We start from the raw sequence: 13823 nt of genomic DNA, 5'->3' as shown, positions 1-13823 counted from the left end.
AGGAAGGAGGGGCAAAGGAAAAGGAGCAGTGATGGTCAAATGTCGATTGGATCGGGCCTTGGCAAATGAGGAATGGCATACGCTTTTTCCATGCTCTTACACAGAATACCTGAAGATGGTGGGTTCTGATCATCGTCATGTGGTTGCTTTTTTGGAGGATAATTTATCACGAAAGAGAAAGGGACAGTTCAGGTTTGATAAGAGATGGGTTGGACAGGAGGGTCTCATGGAATCAATAGTGGCAGGCTGGACAGAAAATCAGGGAGGACAAATTGTGGATGTTGTTACAAAAATTAATAATTGCCGCCATGAAATATCTTCATGGCGAAAAGATAACCAACCATACGGGAAGGACAAAATTAAAGATATTCAACATGCACTGGAAGAAGTTCAAATGTATAATAATAGAACACAAGAGGAGATTCTTGAGGTTTCCAAGAAGTTACAAGAGGCTTATAAGGATGAGGAGAAATATTGGCACCAGAAAAGCTGAAATATGTGGTATTCATCTGGGGATCTTAATACTAAGTTTTATCATACCTTAACAAAGCAGCGTAGGGTTCACAATAAAATAGTGGGACTCCATTATGAAAGGGGTAATTGGATAACAGAGGAGAACGGAGTTGAGAAGGTGGCGGTTGATTATTTTGATGATCTGTTTAGCACCACTGGCCCAACGGAATTTGATAATTTTTTGGAAGAGATAGCTCCATCTATCTCCCCTCAAATGAATCAAATTTTATTAAAAATAGCAACGGAGGAAGAGGTTCGACAAGCTTTATTCATGATGCACCCGGAGAAAGCGCCAGGTCCGGATGGAATGACATCTCTTTTTTTTTCAACATTCCTGGCATGTTATTAAGAAGGATGTGGTTGAGATGGTGAATAATTTTCTGGTTACAGGAAATATGGATCTACGTTTAAATATTACTAATATTTGTATGATTCCAAAAATAGAGAGACCTACAAGGATGACGGAACTAAGGCCGATAAGTCTATGTAATGTTGGTTATATGATCATCTCGAAAGTTTTGTGTCAAAGATTGAAAATTTGCCTACCACGACTAATCTCGGAGACACAATCGGCTTTTGTGGCGGGCATGTTAATATCGGATAATATTCTTATAGCGCAGGAAATGTTTCATGGATTGAGAACCAATAAGTCTTGCCAAAACAAGTTTATGGCGATCAAAACGGATATGAGCAAGGCGTATGATAGAATAGAGTGAAGTTTTATTGAGGCTCTTCTTCACAAAATGAGATTTGATCCTCGATTGATCAATATAATGTTGGAATGTATATCGTCGGTTTAATATAGGGTACTTCTCAATGGTCAGCCACGAGGTCTCATAACTCCTCAGCGGGGCTTATGTCAAGGGGATCCTTTGTCTCCTTATTTATTTATCATGTGCACTGAGGCATTAATTGTGAATATTAAGAAGACAGAGAGAGTGAAACAATTAACTGGTCTGAAGGTAGCAAGGGCTTGTCCAACAATTTCTCATTTGCTATTTGCAGATGACAGTCTTTTCTTTTGTAAGGAAAATAAGGAGGAATGTCAAACCATTCTCACGATTCTAAAGGAATATGAGACTGTCTCAGGGCAACAAATTAATTTCCAGAAATCCTCAATTCAATTTGGACATAAAATTGAAGAATCCAGCCGTCAAGAATTGAGAAATATTTTGGGAATCCAGAATATAGGAGGAATGAGATCTTATTTAGGTTTACCAGAAAGCCTTGGAGGATCTAAGGTACAAGTATTTGGCTTTGTACAAGACCGCTTGAATAATAGGGTTAATGGATGGACTTTTCGATTCTTTACTACAGGAGGGAAATAGGTGATTATTAAATCGGTGGTTACGGCATTGCCAAATCATGTGATGTCTGTTTATCGGTTACCAAAGGCTACAGTTAAAAAGTTAACAAGTGAAGTAGCTCAGTTTTGGTGGAGTCCAGGAGGAAGCACAAAAGGTATGCATTGGAAATCATGAGATAAATTATGTGTTCCTAAAGATAATGGTGGACTAGGCTTTAAGGATCTTATTGATTTTAACACGGTGATGCTTGGAAAGCAATTGTGGAGGCTGATTGATAAGCCAAATACTCATTTTTCAAGAGTCTTCAAAGGACGGTACTATAGGAATGCTTCACCTCTGGAACCGATCCGTTCATACTCCCCGTCATATGGCTGGAGGAGCATTATTTCTGCTATATCTTTGGTTTGCAAAGGATTAATTAAAAGGGTGGGAACATGTTCATCTATTTCAGTATGGAATGATCCTTGGATCCCAGCCACTCGCCCGAGACCAGCAAACAAAAACCTTCAAAACAGTTACCCAGACCTCACAGTGGATTCTCTCATTAACTCGAAATACTGAATATGGAATTTACAGGCAATCAGGGCTTTGGTGGATCCTCATGATGTAAACATTATAGAAAGTATACCAAAAATCAGATGGAAGATAGGAATGGATGGCATTTCACTAACAATGGGAAATACTCGGTTCAATCAGGTTATCAAGTGGGACGGGTCTATCCTGATAGGGAAAAACCACCAGAATTTATGGTCCCACAGTGGATATACTAAAAGCTTTCTGCTGGAAAGTGCGGTGCCCCCCGAAGGTACAACATTTCTTATGGCAAATCCTTTCAGGATGTATAGCGGTAATGAAAAATCTACAAACAAGGGGAATACAAGGGAATATATGTTGTGCTCGATCGATGTGGAGACCTGGAGGAATCAATAAACCATGTGCTTTTTGAATGTCCTCCAGCACGTCAAGTATGAGCTTTATCTAAAATACCATCGAACCCTAATATTTTTCCTATTAGTTCCTTTTTCGCAAACATGGATCATCTATTTTGGAGAGTCGATCCAAGGATGGATGACCACCAATTTGCATGGATATTATGGTATATATGGAAAGGTCGGAATAACAAAGTGTTTAGTAATCTGGATATTGATCCAAGGGACACACTGAAAATAGCAGAATTGGAATCAACACTTTGGGTTGAGGCACATGTAGTAAAGGATCAAACGAGGGAGCATCATGCACAGAACAGACCCACAATACCGACTTCAGGACGATGGTGCTTGATAGATGGTTCTTGGAAAGACAAGGACTTATTTTCAGGGCAGGGCTGGTATAGCACTTTACAGGGTTTTGATGGTTTACTAGGGGCAAGGAATGTAAGGGAATGTCTTTCACCTCTACATTCGGAGGTGGAAGCATTAATTTGGGCAATGGAATGTATGAAGAATTTAAGACAGTTTCAGGTTACGTTTGCAACAGATTATTCTCAATTGACGAAGATGGTTTCGGAACCAGAAGAATGACCAGCATTTGGAAGTTACCTAGAAGACAATAAGCTTTTAAAAAGAAGTTTCCTCAACTCAGACATCGTTCATGTACCCCGGACGGAGAACCTACGGGCGGATAGCTTAGCACGCAGTGTTAGGAAACAACCGTCTTTCGTCGTTCACATGGATGCGGAGTTACCAATTTGGTTTACAGAGTCAACATGCGTCTGTAAATGTTTGTTGCCAAAAAAAAAAAAAATTATAGGCTTAATAATCAAAATAAACTAGAGAGAGATAAAATATATTAAAGTAAAAATTAATGAAAGGTACTTTAACATATGTATATGTATAATGACAAAACTCCATACAAACATATAGTTTTATGTATGTATTTTAATTACAAATATAACAACTTAAATTGTAAAATGTATGTATAATTCAAACGAAAATAAGAAACTTTTTTTTGAAAAAAAGTCTAGGAAATAAGAAACTTTGTAAAACTAACAAGTAAATATTTCTATACAATTGTTTAAAATATTTATTATTTAATAAAAAGTACACGTTAGACATGTTTCAAAAAAAATAAAATTGCTGAAAAATTAAAAAGAAAACGTGGACACTAATATAAACAATAAAACTTAACAATATTTTGATGCGTACATGAAAAACCCGAGATTAATATTTCACTGAAAATTTTATTTTTTGTAATTAAATTATATTTTTCACAAGTTTTATACTTTAAACTTTTTTTATTAAATTTATCTTAGATTTATTTACATGACTTATTTTTTTGTTATTTTAAATAGGACTAAAAATTTTAGGACTCCAAATAATTTTGACATGTATTATGATTTTGTTTTTTTTTTGTATTGCACCCTGATTTTATTTTTGATAGTTTAGTTTAAAACATATTATTTTATATTTTTAACCCGTTTCATATTATCTAAATTCATTTTTCTGTGTTTTAAATTTTTTATATAATTTTTCAAATTTAGTTTATATTATTTTATTTTTATTTTAAATTTGAACTAAATTTTTGAATATTTTGAGATAATTCAGACCAACATTATGATTTTGTTCATTTTACCATTTGTTATTTCTACCTAATTTTATCATAGTGGTTTAATTTAATAAATATTAAACAAATATAGATAATAATTATCAGTAAATAATTAATGAGTCTTGAAATGGTTAAATCTTAAACATACTATTTATACCTTATTATTAAAAGAAGAACTGCCATTTGACTCCTGTTTAAAATAAAATTATTAATATAGATCATAATTATTAATAAATATTATACCTTATTTTTCACTCAAATATATAATGTATTGGTTAATTTTAATTAGTATAAATGAGAGTTATGGGTCCCTAGAATATCTATATACTATTAAACAGAAGTCATGACTTTTTTCATGTATGATATTTTGAAATATATACTATTGAAACAGAAATCATGATTTTTTTCATGTGTGATATTTTAAAATTGACTATCATCTAAAATGTTTATCAAATTTTACATAATTTAATCATCATATATTTTAATATCTTTATCTTTTATTTAAAATTAAAATAAATATTGTTTAAGAAAAATCTTTTCAGAATCATTTTAAATGTAAAATTTAATTTTAACTATCATAAAATATAATCAGAATTTCAAATTATTTTTTTTTTATTAACGAAAATTAAAAATCACATAAAATAATTTATTAAATTTTAATTATAATAAAACTTAATTTAATTAATTTTCAGAAATACATTTTATAAAGATCTTAAAAGATTTTGTTAGAAAGATATATTCATTTCTATTTCAAATAAAATAAAATCTTATCCAACTTTGTGTATTTCAAGCAATTTTTCAAAAAACATATTTTACTACAAAATTATTGTTCTTGTACAATATCTTATTGTTTCTTTTTTTAAAAAATATTTTTGTTTTTTTTAAAAATATCTCAAAGTATTTCTTCTCTATTACGTAGGTCCGGTTTAATTTGACTTCCATGTACATTTTGAACTTATAAGTAAAATTTAAAATTATGTAAAATAGTATTGTTACATAATAATGTTCTCAAAATAAATTTTGTTACAAAATTTATAGCAATAACAGCATAAGCCACTTAAATATAAGCATTGTAGAATTATATAATACATATAAATTACTTTAATTTAGTGATAAATTTTTCATATAGACCAAAATGTTTTAGTATAAAAAGAAAAAACTCGCACGGATGTGCGGATCAAGATCTAGTAGGAATTAAAAGGGAGGTTATAATATATTTACATTTCATGATAGGTATAAATATGTAGAATAATCGCAGTTAGTATATTTAAAGGTAGGTCCGTAGGAAAAAAAAAGTCTGAGTAGTTATATGGGTAAAAGATAAGAGTAATCCTCTTTTAATAAAATAGGTTCAAGTTAACTCAACTTCTAATACATACAATTTTCCTTGTTGTTGATTTAGCATTTGGTTTATCAATTTTACAAGGAAAATAACTAAAAAGTATAACTCAACTTTACATATCATAACTCAAACACAAACTCAAAAAATTAAAATTAATTCATGAGTGATAATTAATGCCCATATAACTCAAATTAAATCAATGGTAAATCATGTTGACAATCAAAAGTTTAAATCAGAAAATTAAACTATCATTTGATTTGATTTGATTTGATTTGTTTCTTTTCAATTTGGTAGTAAATTCCTAAATGGATTCATCGTAATTTCCATTTTCTGACTAAGTGGAATCACTCTTTAGTTTCCACTTAGAGTGGATGGAGTGTGACCCAAATCTATCCTCAATAGTTTAATGACTCTTACTTTTCCGGGTCCTAATCTAAAGTTAGGTCAATTTATTCATTATTGTTATTTTATATTACATCAAAAGAGGAAAATTTGAATTCCAGAGACACTATCATATACAATATTTAGCACATCAAATTGAATATTTGATCATTTTGTAATATAATAGAAGACATGTTACATTTTCAAATGGTAGTGCCATAAGCCCATAACTAAATTAAACATAGTTGAATAGTTGAAAAAATCTTCTTCTTTTTCTTGAATCTAATATTTTTGTAACTCTATATTCGAAGAAGTCACACTCGACTTTGCATCTCTAAAACTTCGCGTCAATTATTAAGTGCATGCACGAACCTTTGCATCACTATCCTATAAATATTAAAGTTTATATCTTTTGAAAAATCAAAAGTTTAAATAGGAAAATGAAAGTGAACTTGTAAATGAATAAGATTACGTTTTGATGACACAAAATATTGGAGTATATTTTATGTACCCAAATATAAATATAATATTTATTAACTTACGTTTAACATTTGTTTGATATTTTGTGTCAATATGTATGTATATCTTGGTTTATGGCCTAAGAAATATAATTAAGACTTGATTCATAGGTATGGGAGTACGTTTCTTTCTCACAATTCAATTAAGATTCTTGATTCATAGGTATGGGAGTACGTTACTCTTCGCAATTTTAAATTATTACGTATTGGCAAAGCCACTTTTTCTGCTTCTTTTTCCTCAACTTTTAGTTTAGTGGTATATTCCATCACGCAACACATAAGATGCCTCATCTGTATATAAAGGCTTCTTAACAAACACATCATTCAACACCAGTATTAACCGGCGAAAATTAAGAATTAACAAGATACACTAAAAAACATTAGCATGGGAACGTTTCTAGGACACTTTGTGCCTGGTCTCTCACTTGCACTTCTTGGTCTTTGGCATCTTATCAACACCATAAGATCTTACTGTCTCAAAGGTCCTGAAACTTTCTTTGCCAAGTTCTGGTTCCCTTTCCCTAAACTCAAACATCTTGAGCTTGTCCTGATCCTTTTCTTCTCCTTCTTCGCCATCATCCTCTTAACTATAGACTTCCCTGATTTCAACTTCTCCTCTTTCAAGCCAGACAACCTAGAACATGCTTCCATGTTCCTCCACCTCATTATCTTCGCATGTTTCGCTCTCTTCTGCGAGCTAACCCTTTCCTCAGATCTCTTCTCCGGTATAATAGGGATCCTCTCTGCTTCTGTCTTTGCACAAGAACTCTTCCTCCTTCATTATCACTCCACTGATCACTTAGGTCTTGAAGGTCACTACCATTTCCTTCTCCAGCTCATCGCTTTTGTCTCCTTCTCTTCGGCTCTAGCTTCTGCTTCTTTTCCGAAATCATTTTCTGCAGCACTAGTCCTCTCGGTTTCGGTTATGTTTCAAGGATGCTGGTTCTTGAACATGGGTTTCATGCTTTGGGTCCCAAGGTATGTTCCTAGAGGTTGCGTAAGCAAGACGACATCATCTGATACTAGAAGTGTTGTTCATAGTAGTGCGGTGGCTTGTGAGTCTCCTGGTGCTGAGGTTCGAGCAAAGGCATTGGCAAATCTTCAGTTTAGTTGGATTTTGTCTGCTATATTGATCATTACTTGTGCCTTGTGTTTCAAGTTTTCCTGCAAAGTTATGTTGCCTAAGAATTGGTCGTCGTCGGAGTACGAGCGTCTTTGCCGCCAAGGAAGTGATCGCTCTCCAGCCTTGACGGTGGAAGTATCGCCTAGTTCCGATCAAAAATAGATGGGCCTTTACTCTGTTATCTTAATATAATAATATGATGTAATATGCATGTACATACACAAATAGGTAGCCCTAATAATGACACAATAAGATCATCTCAACTGTATTCTGATATTTTTCATTTTAAAATAGAGAACTTCTATAATAAAGATAGAATTTTCTCTAATGTATTTTTACTGTAGCAATTGTTCAAAATGTAGATATTACTTTTATGAACAAAAATTCTTATTTCTTCTTCTATAGAAAATAAGTAATCATTAGTTTAGAGAAAGAAAGAGTATGAGTTGGAATGAATTGATTCTAAATGCTATTTGGGCTATGGAATGTACGAGGCATCTAAGACAGTTAAACGTCACATTTGCAACAAATTGTTCTCAATTGGTAAATATGATTTCTGAACTTGAAGAGTGGTCAGCCTTTGCAAGTTATTTGGAAGATATAAAGTTATTGAAGATAAGTTTCAACAGTTCAGAGCTCATCCATACACCACGAACGCAAAATTCAAGGGGCGGACAGGCTAGCACGCAGTGCAGGAAATCAACCATCTTTTGTTGACCATATGAACGCGAAGCTACCAGTTTGGTTTACATAGTCTATATGAATATGTTTGTTGCTGACAAAAAAAAATGCTATTATAGAAATAAAATAATAGTGGGTTGAAGATAGGTCTACGTAAAATATCCACAAATTTTGATTCGATCCGCTATCTTGATTTGAACTGAAAATTCAGATATCCGCAACTCTACAAAACAAAAAATAATTAATATGAAATATCCGTAAAAAGTAAATTACCTATACTAATATTTCTAATATCGGATATCCAATCTGTTTATATACAGATATATATACATATTCTAAAGAATTATATATATCTCTATAATATTATTTGTGAAGTTAGTTTTTTACGTGTCGTGCTCACGTTAACTCTCACGATAGTTGATTACATAGATACCCGAATGAACTAAAAATATTATATATGATTGATATTAATAATGTATTTCCTTTTTTCATAATAAGATTTTAGTTAACTTTTTAATTTAAAATTTCCTTTTTGAAAAACACAAAAATAAAAATGAAGTATTTATAAAATATAAACATATGGATTTTTATTTATAAACGAACTTTAATTATTTTTTCTAAATTAACCTAAAACAGCATAAATAAAAGGGAAATATACAAACTTTTAATATATATATATATATATATATATAACATAGTTTCACAAAAATTGTAAATATAAATTATTTTAAAAATATTCTTCTAAGAAGATAATAATATATTTACTTTGAATATTAACTTTATATTTTATTGTTATTCCTTTTTTCATAATAAGATTTTATTTAACTATTTTTAATTTAATTTTACCTTTTTCAAAAACACATAAATAGAAAATAAATATTTATAAATATAAACATAGAAAATTTGATATAAAAAAATTTAAATTATTTTTCTAAAATTTCTCAAAAAATATAAACTTTTACTATATATGTATATATAACGTAGCTTCACAAAAAAATGAAAATATAAATTCTTCTAGAAATCTTCTTCTAAAAGATAATCCCCCTTTTTTATTTCGTAAAATTTTAATGATTGTCCATCACGCCGTAGCATTATAAATTGTATTGTAACTTTGCTACCATTAGGATAAATATGATAATATTTTTAATTTGAATATAATATCTTTAATATTTTTTTTTGTTATTTCCTTTTTTTATTAAAAATTTAATAAGCTTTTTAACATAAATTTCCCTTTTTACAAAAACACTTAAAAATAAAAAGGTAAATAAATATATATACATATAATAAAAATTATATAGGTTCTATATATAAACTAATTTATTATTCCTTGTATTCACTAAAAACATAAACAAAAATAAATATACATATATATATGTTTTTAAGATATACTTGACAAAATAAATTAAAATACTATCGATATCCTTATTCAAAAATAATAATTTTATATAAAAGATTGAAGATAATTTTTAACAACATAAACTGATTATATAATATCATTTTTCAAAAAAAAAACAATTGGATTTTGTGACTATTTTAAAACCAAATACATATATTAAAATGTAAGGCTAATAAACAAGATAAAATAATATATTTTTTACGTTGAATATTAGTTTGACTACATGATTATGATTTTTAATAACAAAATGTTATCATATAATATCATATTATTTTATAATTACTAAATTAAAACTGAATAAAAAATTCAAACAATGTTAGAATGAAAATTGAGCTTATTAATCAAAATATGAGAATCAAATCAACCAATTGTTATGATTTAATTATTTTATATATTCATATTTGTGCATGAATTTTAAAAATATTACGAGTTACGTTTATTAATGCAACTTTGATTTAATATATTTTTCCTATTTTTCTGAAGTAACATATATCAGACCCACGGATTTTACAAAATATATGTGCAAGTATAAGAGGATGAACCGAACTACTCGAAGTTAAGAAAATAATAATTCAATTTTTACATAATTAAGAAAACAAACAAAAATCGTTGACAGTTTACAAAAATAAAATAACTCAATAAACCAAAAATAATATTTGAATTAATATAAAATATTATATTTAAAAATCACATATGATGGTAACATAATGATACTTAATACTATTTTTATTTATTTATCATATATATAAATTACAATATAACCAATACTTATAAACAAACAAAAGAAAACCAATACTTATAAACAAACAAAAGAAATTATTTAATAATTCTTAAAATTCAATTATTTCACAAATGTTTATACCCGTCCATGAGCACAGGAAAATCACTTAGTAAATATATAATTATCATATTTATGTACGTTTTACATTATTTTATTTATTAAATTGATTATTTTAGTAATTAAAAATTTTAAATTAAATAACTTTTTGGTTTTGTGAGAAAATATTGTTATCTTATATTATTTTAGACTTTTTTCCTTTATTTTATCAAGTAAAAATATGCGTTGATTATCTATCTATCCGTATTGATTAAAAATTGACTACCAAATAATTGAGTTACGTTGGGGTCACGTTATATGTGCTTCGTTTGTACCGTTTTCTCAGGCGTGGCTTACTTTTTTTTTTTTTTCAGAAAGACCTTTTCTCTCATTTTTTTATCAACTTTAATGATTTTGGTGGAGAAAAATTATTCCAAGAGAAATAAAGAAAACCTTGGGAATATGAAAGAGTTGGAAACATTAACTTTTCAACGCGTTATTTACTGTGACTTGTCTAAATCAATGTAACCATTATCTAATACGAAAGAACCAAAAACAAAACTCTTTTCTCTTCATATTCCTCTTCTCTGTAAGAAAGAAAGAAAGAAAGAAAGAGTAGAAAAAAGAAAGCAAGAGTAACATGAACACTACTCGGAGAGCTTCATCTCGAATCACGTCGGCAGCATCTCAACGCAGGCAAAAACCAGAGCCAGAACCGGCAGTGAAGAAGTTCATCAAGATCATTCTCCCGTCAACAATCAAGGAAAAAATGATGGTAAAATAAAACATTAGATAAATTATTACTATATTAGTTAGGCCGAAATGATTACCCTTTTTTTTAATTTTATAAAAGTTATTTGAAACTTGCTTGCATGCATGTGTGGATTATATAGAAGATTCCGGCAAGATTTGTGAGATTAGGTCCTAAACTCACTGACACAGTGACCATCCAAACTCCTGTTGGTTTCAAACGTTCGATTCGCATCAAACGAACCGGTAATGAGGTTTGGTTTGACAATGGTTGGAGTGAGTTTGCAGAGGCTCATTCTATAAGCGAAGGTCATTTTCTATACTTTTGTTACGAAGGGAACTCAAGTTTTCGTGTTATGATCTTTGATGTCTCTGCTTCTGAGATTGATTATCCAATGGACAAAGTTCATGTCATTGAGAGTGATGATGATGAGGTGATGGAAGTTATGGACACTGATGATGAAGAAGGGTTTACTAGGGTTGACAGTAGTGATAATGATTCCAGTGATGAAGAAGCGATTGACTTGGAAAAATTGTTGAAGAAGAAACCAAGAGTTAATGTCAAGTCTGAGACGATTAATATTGGTAATGTTTCAAGACATAAACTAAAGTCAAGTGGGTTTTTCTTCTTCTTCTCATGTGTGTGATTTGGTTGTTCATCTTTGTTGTAGATTAATGTTGAAGAGACTGGCTCTATGGATGAGAGACTCAAGAAGATAAGAGAGCCCTGAGGAGGAGTAAGAGAAGTTCTTAAAACTTAGTATGTTTTTCTGTTTTTTTTTCCCCTTCAAATGTCTCTGCAGTTTCTAACCGCAAGATAGCTATCCGTTTCTAGCCTCTTAAACAGGCTTGCATGCTTAATTTTAGTTATATAATGTGTGCTTATTATGTATTAAATCTAATAACTTTAGGCTTAATTGTAGTAAGAACTTGGCTTCCTTGTGTAATGTATTGTCTAATGTTGAAATAAGTCTGTATTACGTTTAATTTCTGAACTGAATTTGCCTAGCCTTTATATTTTGTGATATTATCATCTTACATCCTACATGTTAAGCAGTCATCTCATTAGCTTCACCAACTAAACCAATGGTTGTAACCAAAACCCTTAAACCACAACATAATCAACATTCACATAAACAACACTCCTGATTTTTACTCACCAGTTGATCCCAAATTGATGAAATGTAATTACATTTCTACTTTTGACCCCAACCAGTGCCGTGACTCAATAGAGAAAAGTTAAACATTCGCTTCGTGCAGCAATTTTTTTTAAAGATTAAGGGCATCATTAATTATTAACAAAGGCATAATATAATTATAAGAACAAAGAACTGTGATAATTAGAATTAAAAACATGGAATTATAATGAAAACATAGGTTCCTAAGTAACAAAATATAGACAATTGTTAATTATTAAAGAATTAGAGTAATTAGATTGTTAGCGGTTATAGTTTTGAATGCATTTTTAAAATATTTTACAAAAATTAAAGTTGATACAATTTATTTTTGTTTGATCATGACATAAAAATGAGTAACTTAGTTACTTTATCTAAAATAGTTATAAAATTTAATGGTAAAAACTTAATTAATATTTGTTTAAAATAAAATAAATAGTGTTATATAATTATTATTTTTATTAGTTTTATTTTGTATATATTTATTTTCTCGAGTAATTTGTATTATTATCTTTATGGAAGAAATTTTTGTGATTGGATTCGGACAACCATAAACGTTCGCACGGCTTTGACCCCAACTACTACTCAAACAAAGAGTTTTAATACTTAATCACACCGAAAACATAGGAACCTGAAATTTCACTCGGAACACTACTAAATGCAAGATAGATCAAATACTAGATAAAAGACCTACATGAAATTTTTGAACTTTGGGAACAAGATCACTCATGAAAGTGATATACTGGTTGTAGTTACACGTAGTCACGTACTGATTGGCGCGAAACTATCAAATGTCAAATTGCTTCAAACAACTTAAAGTCAATCTCATTTCGCTGTTATAGAAACACAAATCACTAAACAAAGAACACAAAAACAGTATTCTGCATACTATAAGTACCAAAAAGGAAGACACTTTTCACTGAGTTTTCAGTAACCAAATCACAAAAGAACATACTTTCTAGTCACACTTTTAATTTCACTCAAATATATCCAAGCAAAATAAAATGTTTTTTCACTCATTTACTCTATAAAAATAACTTGGAGTGTGATCGGTTAGTAGTGGTAGAGTAAATGAGAAAAAATCAATTAGGTGAAAAAGAGTGGAAAAATAAAAAATGGGAAAGAGAAAGAGAGAAATGTTATAAATCAATTGATGGATGTCCATAACCGGTCCGGTCCATAACCGGTCCATACACTTAGAGAGAGAGATGGCCCAACCCTAAAGAGAGAGAGAGAAAGGTGGCCATGACCTTAGGAGAGAGAGAGAGAGACGGCT

At 30.1% G+C, this 13823-nt stretch overlaps 2 protein-coding genes across 4 annotated transcripts; both read left to right on the top strand.

Annotated features, from left to right (window-relative positions):
* Window positions 1–6924: 6924 nt before the first annotated feature.
* Window positions 6925–8056, top strand: LOC106423854 (transmembrane protein 45A). Its single transcript, XM_013864612.3, has one exon. It carries the CDS (start codon window positions 6991–6993, stop codon window positions 7888–7890), a length of 900 nt encoding a protein of 299 aa, XP_013720066.1. The 5' UTR covers window positions 6925–6990; the 3' UTR covers window positions 7891–8056.
* Window positions 8057–11156: 3100 nt separating this feature from the next.
* LOC106423833 (B3 domain-containing protein At1g49475) lies at window positions 11157–12359 on the top strand. 3 transcript variants are annotated; one of them, XM_013864591.3, is made up of 3 exons: window positions 11157–11397; window positions 11519–11957; window positions 12044–12359. In XM_013864591.3, exons 1-3 carry the CDS (start codon window positions 11263–11265, stop codon window positions 12046–12048), a joined length of 579 nt encoding a protein of 192 aa, XP_013720045.1. In that variant the 5' UTR covers window positions 11157–11262; the 3' UTR covers window positions 12049–12359. The 3 variants fall into 3 exon arrangements, with proteins under 3 accessions (XP_013720045.1, XP_048621634.1, XP_013720044.1); XM_013864590.3 differs by having other exon boundaries at window positions 11164–11397; window positions 11516–11957; XM_048765677.1 differs by having other exon boundaries at window positions 11516–12084.
* Window positions 12360–13823: the final 1464 nt, after the last annotated feature.

Source organism: Brassica napus, chromosome C8 (assembly GCF_020379485.1).
Source record: "Brassica napus cultivar Da-Ae chromosome C8, Da-Ae, whole genome shotgun sequence".
NCBI classification, from domain to species: Eukaryota; Viridiplantae; Streptophyta; class Magnoliopsida; order Brassicales; family Brassicaceae; genus Brassica; species Brassica napus.
This window is presented reverse-complemented; position numbering and strand designations above follow the sequence as displayed.